The sequence below is a fragment of the Oncorhynchus kisutch genome, linkage group LG3 (genome assembly GCF_002021735.2).
Source record: "Oncorhynchus kisutch isolate 150728-3 linkage group LG3, Okis_V2, whole genome shotgun sequence".
In the NCBI taxonomy this organism is placed as follows: Eukaryota; Metazoa; Chordata; class Actinopteri; order Salmoniformes; family Salmonidae; genus Oncorhynchus; species Oncorhynchus kisutch.
Window position 1 is genome coordinate 12,048,657 of NC_034176.2, and position 23,216 is coordinate 12,071,872.

The following is a 23,216-nucleotide window of genomic DNA, read 5'->3' on the forward strand; positions in this document are numbered from 1 at the left end:
TAAATGCCAGGCTTTTTCCTGCCTGATTTCATAATAATTTCGGGAAATGGATTACAAGTGAACCGGACTCAATGCAACTAATTTACTTGACTTTCCTATTGAATGTTGTAGTGGTGAAGTCCCCGAAATATATGGAATTGTAATGTCTTAAAATGTATATAATTTTCATCAGGCTTTCGTTATACACCGTTCTTGTTTAGTTAGCCACTTGGTGTATTTAAGTCACTTACTGGTCAGCTAAAAATAGTATTCTTTATCATGTATTGTGTTTAACGATATCTAATATGGGGGGCTATTTACTTTTTAAATGATGGTTAGGTTGCTAACAAGCCAGGCTCTTTTATCTCATTAATTTGCTAACTAAACAAGCGTCGACGAGTTTTGGTACTCTGTGTACCGTTTTCTCCCCCCCCCCCCCCCCCCCCCCGCTTTATTTTCACCCGAAACCCCCGGTCTCAACAAAGCTTGTTTTGACTGTTAGCAAGTTTGCAGGCTTTTACAACACAACCCGTGCAGAAGAGCCACATTAGCGAGTAGTCGCTCATTTGACCGGTGCTTGACGCGTGTCCTGTAGCTAGCTAGCTAGCTAGCCAGCCAGGTGCTCAATCATATCACTCAATGGCTATAAATACACCACTCTTTGTCCCCCACTCAGCGCCCTACCAAAAGCGGTGAGTTTGCCTATTGGATCCATTCCACCTTACGACTTTTCAGACAACCCATTGGGACTTTGTCGCTCTACATGGTCGCCACAGCCAAGTCAAGACTATCTGAAAAACTTGGAGGCAATGCTGGAATGAGGCATCTCGCCCCGGCTGGATGTCTTCAAGTCGGGTTACCGAAGTAAACGCATTCAACTGTGGCTTTTTGGCCGAATATCAAGCGTCATCCATGGCCTGTCAACAGTAGCTTGTACCCGGTAGGGGAAACGTTAGCTATTTAACATTAACAATCGCTGTTAAAGGTCAACACCCTTTTGTTTTGATTGTAAACTGTGAAAGAACTTCAAAACAAAAGTTAGGACTCTTCTATCACAGTGGAACATCATGTCGGAGGATAACAACGCAGACATATTCATCAAGGTAAGGGTGAATTTGAAGATGGAGCAACTGTTTGCATGCTGGATGTGCTGCTAATGTTTTTATAATGCATTGAAATAAGTGTCACTTGACTGAAGTGTCCGATTGTATTTCATAGGCAAGTCAGTTGCTTAGATTTTAGTAAGTATTTTGGTCCTCTTTGTACGTTTTACTGTAGTATTTTAGCGGTGTTGGAGTAGTTAAGTACGTATACTACAACTACACTGAACAAAAATGTAAAAGGTAACATGTCAAGTGTTGGTTTCATGAGCAGAAATAAAAGATCGCAAATGTTCCATATGCACAAAAATATTATTTCTCAAATTTGGTGCACATATGTGTTTACATCCCTGTTAGTGAGCATTTCTCCTTTGCCAAGATAATCCTGACAGGTGTGGCATATCAAGAAGCTGGTTAAACAGCATGATCATTACACAGGTACACCCTGTGCTGGGGACAATAAAAGGCCACCGTTTTGTCACACACAACAATGCTACAGATGTCTTGAGGGAGCGTGCAATTGGTATGCTGACTGCAGGAATGTCCAGAGTGGTTGCCAGATAATTATGAATTTCTCTACCATAAGCCACCTCCAATGTCGTTTTCGAGAATTTGTCAGCATGTCCAAACAGCCTCACAGCCGCAGACCACGTGTATGGCGTCGAGTGATTTACTGATGTCCCATGGTGGGGTTATGGTATGGGCAGACATAAGCTATGAACACAAATGCATTTTATCTATGGCAATTTGAATGCACAAAAATACCATGATGAGATCCTGAGGGCCATTTTTGTAAGGTATCTGTGACCAACAGATGTATACCTTTATTCCCAGCCACGTTTAATCCATAGATTAGGGCCCAATGCATTTATTTAAATTGACTGATTTCCTCATGAAAAGTAAAATCAATGGAATTGTTTTTATATTTTTCTTCAGTATAGTAATTAAATGACATTTTGCAGTTTGGCAGCAGTTTAACTAAATTCACATCTTGGATGTATTTCCAATCGTCAATTACTTTTTCGCCCTGTAGCTAGCAGTATGGCTAATTACTGGAACTACACTACTACAAAAAAAATATGGGTGAAGTAGGCAAGAATTTACTTTCCCTTCATCAGACCTGACTAATTCTCACTTGAAATAGTTTGTTTTAATATGAGAAATTACATTGTTAACTTCAGCCTACAGTGACCCGTCTTGCAGTTTGTAGTGTATGACCTCTCAGATTTTAAATACTACTTTTCACGAAGTAGTTTGAAAAGTAGTTCACTACAGACAAAATAGCTTTAGTTAAGTAAACTACCTTTTGCTTAAGGATTAATATAATGATACTGAACTTCTTCCAGTGTAAAGTAATTGGCAGCATGGTAAACTATTTTCAGAGTAGCTTCCCTAACACTGTATTTTAGAAGCAATGTCTAATGCGCAACATGCTGTCACATATCACCTCATTTTAAAATGGAAAACGGTAATCTTATGTCTTGTAAGAGCGAAGAAAGCATTCACTTTCCATGTGTATTAGTTACATGAAACCAGCCTCATTTGTTTTCCCTGAAACACAATTTTGTGCCCCAAGTAGTCTGAACTCTGCTGGGTGTTGTTTATAGAGCCCCATAGTGGTGGTGTCATAATACCAATAAAACCTAGTGGTCAAACAGGGAAATGGTTTCAGTCATTTTTCCAACTAATTGTTTTTCCCATAGGGGATTTTAGAAACACTTAAAATAAGGGCTGTGTTTTGTGTTTCTAAAATCCCCTGTGGGGAACAATGAATGGTGGAAAAAGTGTTGGAACCATTTCCCTGTTTGACCACTAGGTTTTATGGGAATTATGATTCATACTGTGGCACTATATGTAGGTTTCTGTTTAAACTTTGTTAAATAACCCTCTTGCTCTCATCACCATGAATATGCAATCGCATGACCCATCTATCAATGTGTTTTTTTTTTCATTTGCTACGTATCAGAACATCCATTTTGTACTTTTTACTTTGAGGTCCTTTTTCTGGAATAGATGAATGAGTGTGACATTCAACCTCTGAAATGTGTCATGGTCAGAATCCGGTGTAACGATCAAGCACCCTCAAGCTCAAGTGAGTAGGGTAGATGCTTTTAGCAGGAAACACTCCTATGTATTAAGTGTATATATATATATATATACCTCCTTGTGAACCCTCTCTCCTCTCTCCAGGTCTGTCTTAAATGTTATCCAGCCAGTCTGTCTGGAACCATAATCATCCCCAGACAACCCCTCAGATGCCTGGCCTAGTCGCCCCTGCTCTTGGTGGCTACTCTTAGTGTGTCAGTGGGCATCCATATCAACCATAAAGTGTTCCAAGTGGCCGGTCAGAATGTGCTAAGGATGGGAGGAGGCCCAGGGGGGAGAGGGTCTGTTTCCATTTGAACAGCCACAAAATCAAAATTGGCTATTGTAAAAATTCTTGAAAACAAACATTTAGTCTTTAAAGTTAGCAGTGTGATTCAAGGTTTGGTTAAAATCTGATTTTAAGAGAGTATAGAAATACTACAATTGTTTACTAGTGACAACGAGAGGTGCTGGCTCTTTGGAATAGCCTAGTGCAGAGAATTGGAACACAGCCTGGGCCAAAAAGCCCCAAGGGCTATATTGGCCCGCTAGACTGAACAGGAAAAGGAAAGGTTTTAAGTGACACTTATGGATTTTACCTTAAGCGTTTAGTGTTTTTTGTAAACAACTCTTCCTAGCTACTTGCCAAATGCACCCTTGCTTGTCATATGATATAAATGGTTGGACCAGAGCCCAGTGGTACTGGATAGGGGTCATCTCTGGTCCAAGAAAAGCCTCTGAGTAATTGGTATGCATTACAACTATGGCCATGAGTGTATACACAACAGGAGCTTGACCTAGCAATATTGTAAAATTCCTCTCTTTTAACTGTGAACAGGGATGCTGATGCCTTCACATGTTTTCTGTGTGAAATGTTTCCAGATGCAGGACGGACTGATCAAATCAAACTTTATTTGCTACATACTGTTTTCACTGCTACCGCACGGAAAGTGGTACCAGAGCGCCAAGTCTAGGACCAAAAGGCTCCTCAACAGCTTCTACCCCCAAGCCTTTAGACCTCTGTGCAATTCATAAAAATCGCCACCGGACAATTTACATTGACCCAACCCCCCCCCCCCCCCCCTCCCTTTTCTCCACTGCTGCTACTCGCTGTTTGTTACCGATGCACAGTCACTTTGCCCCCACCTACATGTACAGATTACCTCAACTAGCCTGTACCCCTGCACACTGACTGATTGGGGGCCTTGAAAGTTAAAAAAATAAAATAAAAAAATGGTACTTATAGCTATTTATCGTTTAAAGGTTTAAAGGTACATGTAATTGACCCAGATGCATTTTTGATTTTTTTCCTCTCTTAGGAAACCTCCATCTTGGAGGAGTACAACATCAACTGGACACAGAAGCTCGGGGCTGGGATCAGTGGACCTGTTAGGTGAGTGTTGTTCTCTCATAGTTTGTCCTATTGAAGCGTTCCCTTTGCCATAGCCAACTCAATTGTGCAATGTAGGAGATGCATAAATATGGTTGCATAAACCCAGATGAGGTTCAACAGTTGTCCTCCAGAAGAGTCCCGTGCTTTTAGACTGGATTGGAGATGGTGGTGTCACCTACACTTGTTAAAGGTAGTATTACTCAGTGTGTTTACAGTGTCGCCTGCCCTGGCAGCACCAGAACCCTCTCACCCCATTGACCCGGTCGGTGTGGTAATGTGTCATCTCTGGACGGGGCGTTAGTGTCAATGTGTTTGGGATACACCTTGTCAGCTGTGGAGGGAAGTTCCTCCAACATTCTCATGTTTAGGGAATTGGACTTGAGTTGAATTGCCTTCACCTCAAAGGCTGTCCTCCATTTTCCTGATTCATCTTTGGCCAGGCTACTCGCTTCAGAGGGGTATACTACGACGCCTGCTAGATCTGTTCAGGGTTTTCTAAAGCTAGCCAGCTTCAGTTTGCTTTAAATTTCACCTCTGGCTTCATCCATGTTACGGATGTGTGCATTTATCATGCACCCGCTGTTAACTCAAGCCAGCTTGTAACTGCGCGTTCGTGTCGAGCGTGGGTAGCTGAACGCCAAACTCTTCATTGAGACCATGCTGAAACGGCAATCCATGGGCGAGTCAGTGCCATATTTTCATTTTTTGTTGTTGCTGAAAATGAAAGGTTATCCTGCAAATTCAATGGGGAATGGGCTACTAGAAGTGCTGTCATTCTTTTATGAATAAATGAGTTCATCTAGTGTTTGGTGTGCTAATCAATGCACAGGCCCCCTTTCCCCACTCCTTCATCTAGTGTTTGGTGTGCTAATCAATGCACAGGCCCCCTTTCCCCACTCCTATGGCTAAAATAATCATATTAAGACATAAAAGTAAAGTTTTACCACGTGATGTTTCAAGTGCATCCTGTCATTACTTAATGTGTAGTGTGACGCATTGGGCTGGGAATGTCACGATAGCGCCATACTTATTGTGATTCAAAATGCATTGCAATTTGATGTTCCAAAGTTATTACTCCACCATACTGTAGTTCTGCTGCAGATGGATGAGAGAAATGAGACGTTTTGATCAGTCATGGAAATAAAAGTGCTGAAAACAAATTGGCTCGCTCTTTAAAAATAATATGGAGAACACGCAATGAAGGAAAAATACTGGAGATTTGGTGCATGTACTAGCTATATATATATATACTACTGATCATTTAGAAATGTCCTTGTTTTTTAAAGAAAATATATATTTTTTTGTTCATTTAAAATAACATCAAATTGATCAGCAATACAGTGTAGACATTGTTAATGTTGTAAATGACTATTGAACTTGAGGTGTCTGTCTCAAAGTAGACACTAATGTACTTGTCCTCTTGCTCAGTTGTGCATTCTTTTCTATTCTGGTCAGGGCCAGTTTGTGCTGTTCTGTGAAAGGAGTAGTACACAGCGTTGTACGAGATCTTCAGTTTCTTAAATATTTCTTGCATGGAATAGCCTTCATTTCTCAGAATAAGGATAGACTGAGTTTCAGAAGAAAGTTCTGTTTCTTGCCATTTTGAGCCTGTAATCGAACCCACAAATGCTGATGCTCAAGATACTCAACTAGTCTAAAGAAGGCCTGTTTTATTTCTAAGTGACCCCAAACGTATGAATGGTAGTGTATTTTACTATTTTTAACATTTTGATTTAATAAAACATTTAATCAGTCTTCTTCCTAAGATATGGTCTCAAGCGTGAGGAGAATATCATTTGATTGAGCAGTGAGTTGAGGACCAAACTTCTTTCAGGATAAAGTGGAGCTAGCCTGTCCTGGAGTAGGTTAGAGCTGGTGGTGTTGCCATAGAAATGTACCTGACTAAAAGGTGAGGCACCTTCGTGTCGACTGTTATCTTGAGTTGAACATGGAATTGACCGACATTAGCTCGCTAATTCATAGTACACCCCTCAGTTCTTCCTGAGCGAGTCAATTGTTACCTAGGCCTTGCTTGATATGATTGGCCTTATCTTTGGAACAGCTGGTATGTGACTCAGACTCCAACAGATTTCAAAGTACTGGGTTAGGGTTACTGTTTGTAACTGTCTAAGTCCTGGGTGGTTCACCTTTTGTCATGGTCTTAAGGCACACTAGTATTTGTCTCCTGATAATTCAGTGCGCTGTGTTTTAGGGACCACCTACTCTAGACGTATGATTTCCCACAATTTTCATGTGATTCTACATGTAAAATCGGTGTGCACTCTGTTCGCGAATTACTTTCAGAGGTGTTAATTACACTCTGCCAGCAAACGCTATTGGTATGTCTGAGCCTTAAGTCCTCAACGGCTCACCGTTCGTCATGGTCTACTGACACACAATGAACACAAGCTCTTGCGTGCCGCAAAACCTTAGTAATTGATTCAGAATGGAGACTCATTGCTTTCTATATAAGCCCATCTATAGCTAGATACTGTAGGTATGACTAGTCTGTCTTTGCTCTCTCCTTCCCACTTCTTGTTCCCGTTACCCTGTTCTTCTCCTCCTCTCATACTCTTTCTGATGCATCAGGAATTTCACTCCCCCTGTTGAACTTTGGTCGAAGCCTATCCTGGAGGAACATTCTGCTATGTTTTATTCTTAGTGTAATCTGAGTTTAGGAGCAGAGGTTATGGTTTGGATAGAATGTTTGTCCTCAGTGAGAGGCTGGTACTGGTATTAAGCCTACTCTTATTTAACCTAATAACGGCATGGACCACCATTAGTGCTACTGACTAGGGCTGGGAATTGCCAGGGACCTCACAATATGATATTATCACGGTAGTTTGGTGCCAATACGATATGTATTTCTGTTCTTACGGTTCTTTGTATTGTATTTTGACACAGATTTTAGTGATTTGTTGTTCTGAACATATTGCTGCTGCAGAGGGACAAGGGAGAGCAATGAGGAAAATCAGTTTTGATCGGTCATGGAAATAAAATGGCTCCCTGCTGGAGAAAAAGCTATGGAGGAGAAATGCTGGATTTTAATACGATATTGTCAAACTGAAACAATATGTTTTCTAAAATATCCTCTCTAAATTAAAATATATATATTTTTTAACGTGTTTTATTCCCCTTCACTAATTAGCTCTAGGGCTGCACAATATGGGCAAATTTATGTAATAGTGCATTAAAACATTAAATCATTTCATTGCTTTTTGCAGTTTTTATTTAGATCAAACACTTTGGTGAACTGTTGGGATCATGGAAATTAAATGTGTATTCCAATTCATGATTGGTGTTTGGCATGACAACTAATGGTAGGAACCAAATTGTTGGTTGGATTTCTCAGGGGACCATTCTTACATTTTCAATGTTGCAATTTTTTTGCTGCCTCTTGCGATATTAAAATTAGCTAACTTGTGCAGCCCAAATTGGCTCTATGAAAAGCTGACTCACTGTTGTTATATTGTCTGATTTCTTAATTACATTTCTCTTCCTCAATAGAGTTTGTGTTAAGAAGTCGACTCAGGAACGACTGGCCTTGAAGATCCTCATTGATCGTCCCAAGGCCAGAAATGAGGTTTGAACCATTGTTTTGGTTTTATGATTGTCTTTTGTTTGCGTTGTCCTTGTCTGTGTGTCATCTCCACTGTTATGCGTCGTCTGTTTCGTCAGTGTTGCGTCTGCTGTGTTGGTCTAAGTCCCAAATGGCATCCTATTCCCTATAAAGTGCACAAATTTTGACCAGGGCCCATAGCGCTCTGCTCAAATATAGTGCAGGGTTTCATTTGGGACATAAGATGCAGTCCAATATATTGTCACCCTTGCATGAAACACTGTTTCTTAAATAATACATTTTTTAAAAACTGTTCCAGACCAACTTTGTTAATTTTAACAAAAATTACTATTTTTCACTTTGAAGTAAATGATGGCCTTGACTGTTATTTAAATTATTGTTTACTGTGTAATTTCTCACCTGTGTTAAGTTGCAGGTGCCAACTATTCAACTAGTTTTGAAAATAAAAAACTGAACATTCTGCTCCCTTGCATTCAATTGTATAGTCACTCAGCCACTAAATGTCATCACCAGCCCACTACTTACTATTAGATAAAGAACCTCGCCAGTGTAGTGAACTACGTGTTTCAGCTAGTAATTTAATACATTTCTGCTGTAGTTTGGTGGTAGTTGAACTAATTTCAACTTTTTAAACTTTTTGTTGTAGCTAACTACTGGAACTACGTACTACATTTTTTGCTAAAATACAATATGGGTGAATATATATATGTATATGTATGTGTGTGTATATATATATGTGTGTGTGTGTGTGTGTATATGTGTATGTGTATGTGTATGTGTATGTGTATGTGTATGTGTATGTGTATGTGTATGTGTATGTGTATGTATATGTATATGTATATGTATATGTGTATGTATATGTGTATATACATATATATGTATATATGTATATATATGTATATGTGTGTGAAGTAGGCAAGACTACTTCACCCAGGCTTAGAACTATAAGTTTAAGTATAGCTGTAAGAAATCTAAGTTGTATCAAATTATATTCAGCTCAGGGCTCCAGCTATGTGTTTAGTTTTCTAACTTGTTAGCCAACTGGCTAGATGTTAAGATTCTTGGTTACAGCAGAGACATTCAGTCCTCTCCTGGATCAAGATCGCTGTTGCCAAAATAATTTTGTGCGTTGTCATCCCCATCCAAAAATATCATATTGTTTTTTTTAAATACATGCGCCGCTTGTGTGCACATTCAATAATACTATATAAGGTACAGAGACGGTATGAAAATCTGGATACCGCCCATCCCTACTTGAAACATAGTGACTCCAGAGTGAGCTGTTCTTGCAATTTGTCGTCTGACATAACTAAAATCGGATATGGTAATTTTTCACGAAGCTGTTTGGATGTAGGGAACTAATTTTTCAAAGCAACTTTAGTTAAGTAAAATATGTTTCCTAAGGGTAGCTTCTTCCAGTGTGAAGTAATTGGAACCTTGGTAAACTATATTTTCAGAGTAGCATCCCCAACACTGCACCTCGGCTACCTGCAGTTGAAACGAGCTGCCCCCCATCACAGCAGCAGAGCGTCCCATCAGTGCAACGTGCCCTTGTCAGCTCTGAAGGGCTACTTGGCCTATATGTTTCTGCAAGGAACGCTGAAAAATAAGTCTGTTTCTGTAGTTTTGCCGATGGTTATCTGCTCTGTTTGTGTGTATCAATCGTGAAAGACTGTCTGCCTCTGCCTAGCCAGACATGGTCAGTGTCACCAGGCGTGTTTTAACTCTTTGTTCTGTCTGATTCAGGTGCGGCTTCACATGATGTGTGCCACACACCCCAACATCGTGCAGATTATCGAGGTGTATGCCAACAGTGTGCAGTTTCCTCACGAATCCACTCCAAGGTGAGGAGGAGCAAGTCAACTGTACCAGCACATACAACACGTCATCACCTAAAACCCTGTGAATGCCACTGTCATACACTGGGGCGGCAGTGTAGCCTAGTGGTTAGAGCATTGGACTAGTAACCGAAAGGTTGCAAGTTCAAATCCCCAAGCTGACAAGGTACAAAATCTGTCGTTCTGCCCTTGAACAGGCAGTTAACCAACTGTTCCTAGGCCGTCATTGAAAATAAGAATTTGTTCTTAACTGACTTGCCTAGTAAAATAAAGGTTAAAAAAAATATATATATATATATAAAAAATATTGCTACATGCAGTATTGTGCATCTTGTGTACTTTTACTAAAGTGGTGGGATATCAGTTCTTGCCCACAAGTTAACCCTTGAGTCTTGTATTAATCGAGGCATAGATCAAATGGCACAGTTCTAAGCTATCTTGTACTGTATGTATACCATTTCAAGCCAACCCCAAGGCCATTTCAGATAGAGGGTTAGCTACTGATCATAGCATTTTTGTGTTAAGAGACTTCATCTGATCTGATATCACGCAGCTGTGTCCTTGGAATGATTCATGTGAATGTCAGAAGCTTGATTTCAAATGTTTCTTATTATAATTCTGATTTCTCTAACCAGTGCAGTGATTTACGTCGTTTAAAAAAAAGTCTACCAGACTCTGTCTCTGAATGGATATGTTTTTAGTTCTGACAGTCATGTAATGTGTTCCTTTAACTGTTAGCTCTGAGGGTATTGTCAGTAGTAGTAGTAGTGCACCCCATAGGGAATAGGGTGCCATTTGCGACACGGAAAGGGCCTTCCCCAAATTGTTGCCACCCATTTGGAAGCACAGAATCATCTAGAATATAATTGTATGCTGTGGCATTCAGATTTCCCTTCACTGGAATTAAAGGGCCTGAACCATGAAATCAGTCCCATTATTCCTCTACCAAACTGTACAGTTGGCACTATGCATTGGGGCAGGTAGCGTACTCCTGGCATCTACCAAATCCAGATTAGTCAGTTGGACTGCCAGATGGTGAAGTGTGATTCATCACTCCAGAGAACGGGTTTCCACTGCTCCAGTGGCGAGGAGCTTTACACCACTGCAGCTGGCACTTGGCATTGCTCATGGTGATCTTAGGCTTGTGTGCGGCTGCTCGACCATGGAAACCCATTTCATGAAGCTCCCGACTAACCTTTATTGTGCTGACATTGCTTCCAGAGGCAGTTTGGAACTCTGTAATGAGTGTTGCAACCGAGAACAGACTATTTTTTTTTGTTGTGCACTTCAGCACTCGGCGGTTCCGATATGTGAGCTTGTGTGGCCTTACACTTCGTGGCTGAGCAGTTGTTGCTCCAAAACGTTTCCACTTCACAATAGCAGCACTTATAGTTGACTGGGGCAGTTCTAGCAGGGCAGACATTTGATGAACTGACTTATTGGAAAGGTGGCATTCTATGACTTTCAAAAATGTAATTGCTGATGTGTCTATCATAAAGAACTACAAATGTTGATCTGGACGAGACTGCCGAATTGATGCAAAGGTAAGAATCTCTGGATTTACTATCTAATGTTAGGTAAGTGTAGTAATGAACAAATTGGCCAAATGTATTTTTTTAAATGGACAATTCTGTGAATGGTCTTGTGCAAGTTTTATATCTACACAACCTGTTAGCAAAGGTGTCAGCTAGAGATGCCGTGTAGGAGCTTGCAGGGATTTGTAGTTTTCCATGTCTACTTTGATGGTAACTAGTATTTTCGAATCAGCGTAAATGGTGTGGACTATATTGATACGTTTTTACACGGTTTTCAAAACGTCCCTCAGGGGTACACGAAACACAGCCCTTATTTGAAGTGTTTCTAAAATCTCCTATGGGGAAAAATGATTGGAACCATTTCCCTGCTTGACCGCTAGGTTTTATGGGTATTATGACACCTCCACTGTGGGGCTCTAATCCTGTTAGGCTGAGAGATGTAAAACATTTTTTTTTCTCCACCTTTATTTAACCAGGTAGGCTAGTTGAGAACAAGTTCTCAATTGCAACTGCGATTCCTCCTCGACCTGGTCAAGATAAAGCATAGCAATGAATTGCATAGCAATTCGACACATACAACAACAGTTACACAGGGAATAAACAAAACATACAGTAGAACAAAAGAAAACACAGTCTATATACAGTGAGTGCAAATTAGGTAAGTTAAGGAAATAAATAGGCCATGATGGCAAAGTAATTACAATATAGCAATTAAACACTGGAATGGTAGATCGGCAGAAGATGAATGTGCAGGTAGAGATACTGGGGTGCAAAGGAGCAAAATAAATAAATACCAGTATGGGGATGAGGTAGGTAGATGGGCTGTTTACAGGTGCAGTGATCTGTAAACTGCTCTGACAGCTGGTGCTTAAAGTTAGTGAGGGAGATATGAGTCTCCAGCTTCAGTTATTTTTGCAGTTCGTTCCAGTCATGGGCAGCAGAGAACAGAAAGGAAAGATGACCAAAGGAGGAATTGGCTTTGGGGGTGACCAGTGAGAGGTAGCACGCGCTCCAGCAGGTATAAGTGGGTGTTGCTATGGTGACCAGTGAGCTGAGAAGGCGGGGCTTTACCTAGCAGAGACTTGTAGATAACCTGTAGCCAGTGGGTTTGGCGACGAGTATGAAGCGAGGGCCAACCAACGAGAGCGTACAGGTCGCAATGGTGGGTAGCGTATGGGGCTTTGGTGACAAAACGGATGGCACTGTGATAGACTGCATACAATTTTTTGAGTAGAGTGTTGGAGGTTATTTTATAGATGACATCACCGAAGTCGAGGATCGGTAGGATGGTCAGTTTTATGAGGGTAAATTTGGCAGCATGAGTGAAGGATGCTTTGTTGCGATATAGGAAGCGGATTCTAGATTTAATTTTGGATTGGAGATGCTTAATGTGAGTCTGGAAGGAGAGTTTACAGTCTAACAAAACACACAGGTATTTGTAGTTGTCCACCTATTCTAAGTCAGAGCTGTCCAGAGTAGTGATGCTGGACGGGTGAGCAGGTGCGGGCAGCGATCGATTGAAAAGCATGCATTTAGTTTTACTTGTGTTTAAGAGCAGTTGGAGGCCACAGAAGGAGAGTTGTATGGCATTGAAGCTCGTCTGGAGGTTAGTTAACACAGTGTCCAAGGAGGGGCCAGAAGTATACAGAATGGTGTCGTCTGCGTAGAGGTGGATCAGAGAATCACCAGCAGCAAGATCAACATCATTGATGTGTACAGAAAAGAGAGTCGGCCCGAGAATTTAACCCTGTGGCACACCCATAGACTGTCAGAGGTCCAGACAACAGGCCCTCCGATTTGACACACTGAACTCTATCAGAGAAGTAGTTGTTAAATGATGTGGAAGAAATATAGCTACAGGGTCCTCTGCCTCACCGAAAGCCTATTCTCATAGACTGAGTGCTAAAAGTCTGTATTTGGACATGTAAAGAAAGCATTATTGTTAGGATACTAATCTTTTGATAGTGTCAACCATATTTTGAAGCAAAACATTAAGCCTAGTTTTTCTCATTGTTGACGAAATCAACTAGATTTTAGTTTGATGTGGTTAGTACTATGAACTAGGCTCATGAGCCATTTATAAACTTGTGACATACTTCTGAACCCTAGTGGCTACCATTGTTGTTTTTCAAATTAAGGAGTTGGCCTTTTTATTTGACAATTCAACTTGGTATTCAGTGTCTGATACCACGTTAAATTGTAAAATTTAAAGACCAACTCCTTAATTTGAGAAACACAATTGCTCGACAATGCAAGTGATATCAAGAGGTATGTTTTCTGAGTGACCTAAATATTGACTGGTTGTTATAAAGCTCTCCACTCAAAAATAAGCTTCAAGCTGAACCAGATTGCAGGCATTGGTTATCAGTCAACCTACCAGGGTATTTATTTACAAACCGAAAAGGAACAAGATCATCCATGTGTAATGACCACGTCTTCACGAATGCTGTAGAAATCTGCTCTAAAGTGGTGTCCACACCCATTTGGATCTAATGATCATAATATAACGGCCATATCTAGAGAAACCAAAGACTGGACCTAAAATTGTGTACAACCTGATGCCAGACTTGAAGCATTTTCTGAAATTGCATCTTCTGGTTGCTGATAGGCATGTGCCCATCGAGAAACTTGTTAGATCAAATCTCCATGGATAGATAATGAATTGAAAAGCTGTATGGATGAGGCAAGGGGAAATAAGTCTGACAACATACAGTAAGTAATCTCTGGAGTACCTTAAATGAAATTCTAGGTCTTCATTGAGGCAGATGGCTTGTTCATGACAAAACCCTTTGATAATGCCAACCATTTTAATACATTCTTTTGACCAAGATTTGCAAAAAATAGGCATGACATGCAAACACTGAGCCTTCGTATTCATGCATATTAGACCAAATAATGAAAGACTAGCACTAGTTTAGAGTTCTGTAAAGTTGGTGTGGAAGAGGTGATTATTATTTTTTCGATCTATAAATAAGCTCAAGTCACCTAGTACTGATAACCTGGATGGTAAATTGATAAGGTTGGTAGTGGAATATATTGCCACTCCTGTTTGCTAGATCTTAAATTTAAGCCTAGAAGACAGTGTGTCCTGGAGTGAGCCAAAACTCATTCCGCTGCCCAAGAGTAGTAAAGCACCCTTCAATGGCTCAAACATCCAACGAATCCGCCTGTTGCCGGTACTTAGCCAACTTTTGAAAGAAATGGTGTTTGACCAAATGCAACGTTATATTACAGAAAACAAATTGTATTATGTATGGTTTTTTTTTGTCTTTGTTTCTTGTGTGGCCCCAGGATGAGGATCCTAATAAATTACTACTAACTAATGGAACAACCAAATTCAAGCTTTTCCCCAGATTTGAGTAGATAACAACTCTCTCATTCATTCCTTGTCTACATCTCTTTTGGTCTTTCCCTCTGTATCAGAGAGAGGTTACTGATCGTCATGGAGATGATGGAGGGAGGTGAGCTGTTCCACAGGATCAGTCAGCACAAACACTTCACAGAGAAGATGGCCAGCCAGGTCACGAAACAGGTACGCCTTCTGTCTGTCTTGTGAAAACACAAGGGTCCCATATTCCATACGGTACATAGTGAACTTGTTTCAACCAGAGCCCTGAAGGTGCACTCCATAGGGAATAGGGTCCCATATTCCATACGGTACATAGTGAACTTGTTGCAACCAGAGCCCTGAAGGTGCACTCCATAGGGAATAGGGTTCCATTTGCGACACGTAGTAGATTTATGCATTCAGTGCGTTTTCCTCTGCATTGCTGCTCCTCCTCCCAGGCTTCCTAATGTACACATACATTAATTACATGACTTCCTGGTGTAGTTGAGCCTCTCTCTCTGTGTTGTCCTTTATCCTCCGTCAGATTGGCCAGGCGCTGGAACACTGTCACTCACTGAATATTGCACACCGAGACCTGAAACCAGAGAACCTGCTCTTCAAGGATAACTCCCTGGTGAGGAAATAGATGGGCTGACTGAAGCGCGCACACACACTGCTCTTAATACAGGTGTCTAGTAATAGGCTGAAACAAGCATGTTGCAAGAGGAGAATCCCTTCAACATTTACACATCCTATGCTCATCCCTCTTTCTGGTCTGTCGTTATCCCTTTCCTGTTCAAGGATGCACCGGTGAAGTTGTGCGATTTTGGATTTGCCAAAATTGACCAGGGCGACTTGATGACCCCACAGTTCACGCCTTACTACGTTGCACCTCAGGTAAGGGTGCTCTCCTCAGATTTGACACCAAGTTTGGGGAGTATGAAATGGTTCAATCAGTCTTCTCCTCACTCTAGGTACTTGAGGCTCAAAGGCGACACCAGAAGGAAAAGTCTGGAATAATACCTACCTCACCCACCCCCTACACTTATAACAAGGTGAGCCACTACCCCTCCCCCTACACTTATAACCAGGTGCCCCCCACCCGTTCTTCTCAAGCGCTGTCAGGTTGGATGGGGAGCGTTGCTTCACAGCTATTTTCAGGTCTCTTTAGAGATCAGGTCCAAGTCCGGGCTCTGGCTGGGCCACTCGAGGACATTCAGAGATTTGTTCCGAAGCCACTCCTGCATTGTCTTGGCTGTGTGCTTAGGGTCGTTCTGTTGGAAGGACGTCATGCATCTCTCTGTACTTAGCTCCGTTCATCTATCCCTCAATCCTGACTAGTCTCCCAGTCCCTGCAGCTGAAAAACAATCAAATGTATTTATAAAGCCCTCTTTACATCAGCCGATGTCACAAAGTGTTATACAGAAACCCAGCCTAAAACCCCAAACAGCAAGCAACGCAGGTGTAGAAGCACGGTGGCTAGGAAAAACTCCCTAGAAAGGCAGGAACCTAGGAAGAAACCAAACTGAGGGGTGGCCAGTCCTCTTTGGCTGTGCCGGGTGGCGATCATAACAGTGCATGACCAAGATGTTCATAGATGATTAGCAGGGTCAAATAATAATAATCACAGTTTGTAGAGTGTGCAACAGGTCAGCACCTCAGGAGTAAATGTCAGTTGGCTTTTCATAGCCGATCATTCAGTGTTAGACAGCAAGTGTGGTAGAGAGCAAGTTGCAAACAGCAGGTCCGGGACAAGGTAGCACGTCCGGTGAACAGGTCAGGGTTCCATAGCCGCAGGCAGAACAGTTGAAACTGTAGCAGCAGTATGACCAGGTGGACTGGGGACAGCAAGTAGTCATCAGGCCAGGTTGTCCTGAGGCATGGTCCTAGGGCTCAGGTCCTCTGAGAGAGTGAGAAAGAAAGAATTATGAGGGGGCATACTTAAAATTCACATAGGACACTGGATAAGACAGGAGAAATACTCTAGATATAAGACTGACTGACCCTAGCCCCCTGACACAAACTATTGCAGCATAACTACTGGAGGCTGAGACAGGAGGGGTCGGGAGACACTGTCGTTGTCGTCCAAAGACACCCCCGGACAGGGCCAACCAGGCTGAATATAACCCCACCCACTTTGCCAAAGCACAGCCCCCACACCACTAGAGGGATATCTTCAACCACCAACTTACTACTCTGAGACAAGGCAGAGTATAGCCCACAAAGATCTCCAACACGGCACGAACCCGAGGAAGATCACGTCAGTGACTCACCCCACCTAGGGTTGGGATGGAAGAGCGCCAGTGACTCAGCTCCTGTGATAAGGTTAGAGTCAGAGAGGAACCGGCCAGGCAGAGACTACAGGGGTGGTTTATTGCCTTTCTGTTCACCTTCGCACCCCTGGGCCAGACTACATTCAATCATAGGACCTACTGAAGAGATGAGTCTTCAATAAGGACTTAAAGGTCAAGACCGAGTGCATCTCTCACCTGGATAGGCAGACCATTCCATAAAAATTGAGCTCTATAGGAGAAAGCCCTGTCTCCAGCTGTTTGCTTAGAAACTCTAGGGATAATGAGCCCTGCGTCTTGTGACCGTAGGGTAGGTATGTACGGCAGAACCAAATGGGGGAGAGAGGTAGGAGCAAGCCCATGTAATGCTTTGTAGGTTAGTAGTAAAACCTTAATCAGCCCTAGTTTTGCTTCACCGTAGGGAGGGTGCCACCATGCTTCACCGTAGGGAGGGTGCCACCATGCTTCACCGTAGGGAGGGTGCCACCATGCTTCACCGTAGGGAGGGTGCCACCATGCTTCACCGTAGGGAGGGTGCCACCATGCTTCACCGTAGGGAGGGTGCCACCATGCTTCACCGTAGGGAGGGTGCCACCATGCTTCACCGTAGGGAGGGTGCCAGGTTTCTTCCAGATGTGACGCTTGGCATTCAGGCCAAAGAGTGCAATCTTGGTTTCATCAGACCTGAGAATCTTGTTTATCATGGTCTGGGAGTCCTTTCGGTGTCTTTTGGATAAGTCCAAGCGTGCTGTCATGTGCTTTTTACTGAGGAGTGGCTTCCGTCTGGCCACTCTACCATAAAGGCCTGATTGGTGGAGTGCTGCAGAGATGGTTGACCTTCTGGGAGGTTCTCCAATCACCGCAGAGGCACTCAGTGACCATCGGGTTCTTGGCCACCTCCCTAACTAAGGCCCTTCCTCGATTGCTCAGTTTGGCTGGGCGGCCAGCTCTAGGAAGAGTCTTGATGGTTCCAAACTTACATTTAGGAATAATGGAGTCCACTGTGTCCTTGGGGACCTTCAATGTTGCAGAAATGTTTTGGTACCCTTCCCCAGATCTGTGCATCGACACAGTCCTGTACTTGGAGCTCTTCGGACAATTCCTTCGACCTCATTGCTTGGTTTTTGCTCTGACATGCACTGTCAACTGTGGGACCTTGAATAGACAGGTGTGCGCCATTCCAATTCATGTCCAATCAATTGATTTTACCACAGGTGGACTCCCATCAAGTTGTAGAAACATCTCAAGGGTGATCAATGGAAACAGGATGCACCTGAGCTCAATTTTGAGTCCCATAGCAGAGAGTCTGAATACTTATGTAAATAAGATATTCCTTTTTTTTTATCCATTTGCAAAGATTTCTATAAACCTGTTTTTTGCTTTGTCATTATGGGGTTGTGTGTGTGGATTGAGGGATAACATATCGAATACATTTTAGAATAAGGCTGTCACTTAACTGTGGATTAAGGGAGCGTGGTCTGAATACTTTCCGAATGCACTGTATAACAAGGTGATGCACTACCTCAGCCACAATGAGACATTATTCCACCAATGGCAGCATATGTCCACATTATGCAACATATTTCCACTAAGGACATCAGTGTTTTGTTGGGTTGTCACGCTAACTCTTCTCCTTTCTCGCTATCCCTCCATCCCTATGACTTGGCTCGTTCACTGTCCCCTGCTGTGCGTGAAGAGCTGTGACCTGTGGTCCATTGGGGTGATCATCTATGTGATGCTGTGCGGCTACCCTCCCTTTTACTCCAAGCACCACAGCCGCACCATCCCCAAGGACATGCGCAAGAAGATCATGACGGCCAGCTTCGACTTCCCCGAGGACGAGTGGAGCCAGATCTCTGAGATGGCCAAGGACATTGTTCGCAAGTACGTCCCCACAGCAGGCTTTACTGTGTGTGCTAACAAGATGGCATGGTTCACGAGTGATGGTTTTGCCTGACAAACAATGTGGACTGCCAAACCGGGGCTTTACTCATTCTGTGTTCTTTGGATTGCGTGAGGAGGGTTTGAAGAATCTGTTTCACTAGCATTACTTCCTCCCTCTGTAGGCTGCTGAAGGTGAAGCCTGAGGAGAGGCTGACCATCGAGGGGGTTTTGGAACACCCCTGGCTGAACTGCACAGAGGCTCTGGACAATGTGCTTCCTTCCGCCCAGATGATGATGGACAAGGTGGGCCTGGATGGATAGACTGGGATGGACAGCGTTTATGTAACGCTCTCTTTCCCATTAGTCTCAAAGCGCTTTAGATAGACCCAGTAATACTTACTACAGGACTCTGCAGACAACGCCTTTGCTGCCTTAAAGGAATACTTTAGGATTTTAGCATTGAGGCCCTTTATCTACTTCCTCAAAGTCAGATGAATTCGTGGATTCTATTTTGTCTCTGCGTGTTGTTTGAAGGAAGTTGCTAACTAGTGCAATTATTGACTAGCGCTAGCAGATACCATAACCTTTGAGTCATTGCGCTAACACTAATTAGCATTGATTCGCGAAACTACCTCTGACTTTGTTCATACCGGACACAGACATAAAAATGGTGTCCACAAGCTCATCTGACTCTGGGGGAAGTAGTAGGATCATTGCCAAAATCCTGAGGTATCTCTTTAATAGCAATGATCAGGGTGTAAAATTTTGCCATGTGACCCTTCCTCTTTCTGTCTTTTCCTCCTTCCCTCCCTCTGCCAGGCGGTGGTAGCTGGGATCCAGCAGGCCCATGCTGAACAGCTGGCTAACATGAGGATACAGGACCTTAACGTCAGCCTCAAGCCTCTCCACTCCGTCAATAACCCCATCCTGAGGAAAAGGAAGCTCCTAGGGTCTGTCTTGTTAAATTCCTGTCTCTATGTAGTAGTTGGTTAGGATCTGCTTTACAGTCTGACTGTCACTAATTTAGCTCTGTAGTGGAGAGGGACTTTCTGCTGAGAACAGCACTGATAAACAAAATGTGTGTCTGGTATATGGATCTCCTGACTGTGTGGTGGTGGTGTCTGGATCTCCTGACTGTGTGGTGGTGGTGGTGTCTGGATCTCCTGACTGTGTGGTGGTGGTGTCTGGATCTCCTGACTGTGTGGTGTGCTACAGCAGCAAGCCGAGTGATGGCTTCTTCATCCATGACCCAGAGAACGGCGGTGAGAACTCCAACGTGGCCCTGGAGAAACTACGAGACGTCATCGCTCAGTGTATCCTCCCACAGGCTGGTCAGTCCACAAACAAACATACACACACTTCCCATCAACCAACACAGATGTACAACTTCCATTTAACAGGCATACATGCATGTACACAGTGAGCATGGTGAAACTGTGTTTGGTTGTGTGTGGCAGGGGAGAATGAGGATGAGAAGCTAAATGAGGTGATGCATGAGGCTTGGCGTTTCAACCGGGACTGCAAACTGCTGCGAGATGGGCTGCAGGGCCTCAGCTGGGATGGTAAGCATAACATACTGTATGGATACAGCATTCAATGCAGAGCAATGGCAGCTAGCACATACAACAACACTCATTTCTGTGGGGAGGGGGATCCCCAAATGAATGGGGAAATTCTAATTCATCAGTTAGTAACCTTTGCTGGCTCAATGATGGTTAAAATCGCTGTCTCCGGATGATTGGAAACCTACATTTAATTTTTAGTTATGTTTTTTACTACAAAACATAAACCCTCCATTTTCACATGTTGGGTGGTGTAGGATGAATTTGATAATGAGCTTTTTTTTTTCATCTGGTTTTGGTCAACATTTAATTATTTGGTCTTCATTGTAGGACGGGCCTTTACTGACAAAGTGGATCGCTTGAAGTTGGCTGAAATAGTGAAGCAGGCCATAGAGGTAAAGACACATTTGCAAGACTGTCAGTAGCAAGTGCTGTCTTACCTTTTTTGTAGCGTTTTACTAGAACAGTTTTTAGCCAATGACTGTAGAGGCATTTTTATGTGACTTGACATGCTAAAACCAATAGCATTTCTTTTCATGTACTCACTTGCAAGACTATTGTACAGCTGTAGATATTCAAAAGAGGACTTGTTTGTACTATACTGTTTTTTTATGAACAACTGCAAATAACATACAATCCTTATATATTTTAGTTTTTGCGAAAAAGAAATACTTCGTTTTTTTTCTGTACCCACTGGGAGGGAATTTTTCCAAGCTGCTTGACCAGGATGTCCACAGTGATGTGTTTTAATCTCACTTGTTTTTATTTGATTCTTATTTCTTTACCTTTTTAACAATGCTAAAAATAGTATTTATTTAACAAAGAAATCCTTATTTTTGACCATGAAGCCAAATGTTTAAGTCTGTCAGTTGAACAATAGAGGCTCTAAAGCAGACCCGAGGAACTAGGTCTAAGCTCCGTTTCTCCACCCACTGGGTGGGTGGTTTGTGTTCCAGGGAGGGCTAGGGAGTGGGCCCTCGGTGACAGTGTGAGGTTCACTGGGGGCGGGGGGGAATGATTTCTGCTCTCGAATGACAGAGAAAATATCGAAACGTGCTCTTCAATCTACTGGATATCAGCAACAGTCAACAGTGCAATAGTCATTTAGGGCATGTGCATAATTTGTACATATGTTGTATTTACATTCATATGCATACATTTACATGTTATATAATATGTATATTTATGTATGTAAAGTATTATTCATGGCTAACGTGGACCCTCCCCATTTCTTCCTGTGGTAACGAGTACAGAGCATAGTACACCAAACAAAACTGATCAAAAGAGGCAATGCAGGTTCTCTAATATAGTACTTGACTATTTGATAGTTGTATTTATGTTTTCCTATTTAAACATTCTCAAATGTATACATTTGAACCTTCCATGGATAAAGTCTTAGCCTTGCTTGCACATGAGCCGAAGAACGTTTATTTCCTAATTGTTTCGATTTTCTTCTAAGTCGATGAGCTGAATTCATCGACTCTGTTTGTCCAAGATAGCATGTGCTCCTCTCACATTCAAGTGTATTGGGCAAGGGTTGGTACAATGTAAATGCATATTTTCCCATTGTAAGACTGTTGCCCTAAATTTTTATTTGGTCAAAACAATGACTGCAAGCATTTCTGTGGATGTCATTTTGTTTGTTTGGAAGCCTATCATGAATCAATGCTGATGTTGTCCTCCAAACATCTGCAACATGAATGTGTCATGGCTGTTAACTGTTTCATGGCAACATATAGCCTCCTAACTCAGGATAACAATGCATTCATAATCACAAATAACACTTGCTCATCTTTGTGAAAATACCCAATGATACGAAGTGTCTTCAATGCACAAGATCAGGGCTTGTATTCAGAAAGCGCCTGTTTCCTCTGCCCAAATCATCTGAAAGGCTAAACTGACCCTGATTGGCCCTCCTACACTCTATGAATACAGGCCCTGATGTCTAGACTGATTTTATATCCTCTGCTGCCTGAGAGAAATATTAAGAGTGAGATGGGAGAAAAGGTACAATTCTCCCTTCATTTGCGTTTCGTACATGAGCATATAGTCAGTCACCTGGAAGTGAGAACTTAAATAGCTCCTATTAGGTAGCTGGAGAGCATGCCTCGTCAGACACTGTTGAAGTAGTTCCGAAGTCCATATCTGCAATAGATCCAGGCAGCACCTATGGTTGCATCCCAAATGGGTCCCTATAGTGCCCTACTTTTGGCCACTATAAAAACTTGCCTATGCTATTCCTTCCTTCTCTGTTCCATATTTCCTCCGGTTGTCTCGTATGTACAAGGTCCAACCCGAAACAGGACTTCAGCTATTAACCCAACCCTTTCTGAATTTGTGGGGGGGCTGCCACATTTGGCACACGGAGCTGTTTTTTTTGGGGGGGGGGGGGGGGGGGGGGGGGGGTGTAAACTACCTAGCTCAAGGGCAGAACAGATTTTTCACCCTGTCGCCTCTGGGATTCGAACTAGCTACTTTACGGTTACTAGCCCAACCCCTCTTAACCGCTAGGCTACCTGCTGACTCCATGGAAGATTTGTACCTTAATCGGTATTCTTAATTTCCTTTTGTCCTCTGTCCTCTTGGGAATGTCATGAACATGCTGACTATTTGTATTAAAGGAATTATTTGCAACCGTAA

The 23,216-nt window shown here is 42.5% G+C and overlaps 1 protein-coding gene across 3 annotated transcripts; it reads left to right on the forward strand.

The window, feature by feature from the left end:
• On the forward strand, window positions 1-23,216 carry LOC109875420 (MAP kinase-activated protein kinase 5). Of its 3 annotated transcripts, none has more exons than XM_020467769.2 (15): window positions 1-154; window positions 656-1,082; window positions 4,484-4,557; window positions 8,065-8,140; window positions 9,884-9,981; window positions 14,934-15,042; window positions 15,383-15,472; window positions 15,640-15,735; window positions 15,813-15,893; window positions 18,827-19,014; window positions 19,197-19,317; window positions 19,834-19,964; window positions 20,230-20,345; window positions 20,472-20,576; window positions 20,907-23,216. In XM_020467769.2, exons 2-15 carry the CDS (start codon window positions 1,047-1,049, stop codon window positions 20,999-21,001), a joined length of 1,416 nt encoding a protein of 471 aa, XP_020323358.1. In that variant the 5' UTR covers window positions 1-154; window positions 656-1,046; the 3' UTR covers window positions 21,002-23,216. The 3 variants fall into 3 exon arrangements, with proteins under 3 accessions (XP_020323358.1, XP_020323366.1, XP_020323373.1); XM_020467777.2 differs by lacking the exon at window positions 1-154 and having other exon boundaries at window positions 418-919; window positions 1,038-1,082; XM_020467784.2 differs by lacking the exon at window positions 1-154 and having other exon boundaries at window positions 418-1,082; window positions 20,233-20,345.

What these genes read in the sequence shown, in the direction of transcription:
- LOC109875420 (XM_020467769.2), top strand. Translation starts at nt 1,047, where the DNA reads ATGTCGGAGGATAACAACGCAGACATATTCATCAAG. An exon ending in GCCAAGGACATTGTTCGCAA is followed by an intron (nt 19,015 to 19,196) that starts GTACGTCCCCAC and finishes CTCCCTCTGTAG; the next exon opens with GCTGCTGAAGGTGAAGCCTG. An exon ending in AGGAAAAGGAAGCTCCTAGG is followed by an intron (nt 19,965 to 20,229) that starts GTCTGTCTTGTT and finishes GGTGTGCTACAG; the next exon opens with CAGCAAGCCGAGTGATGGCT.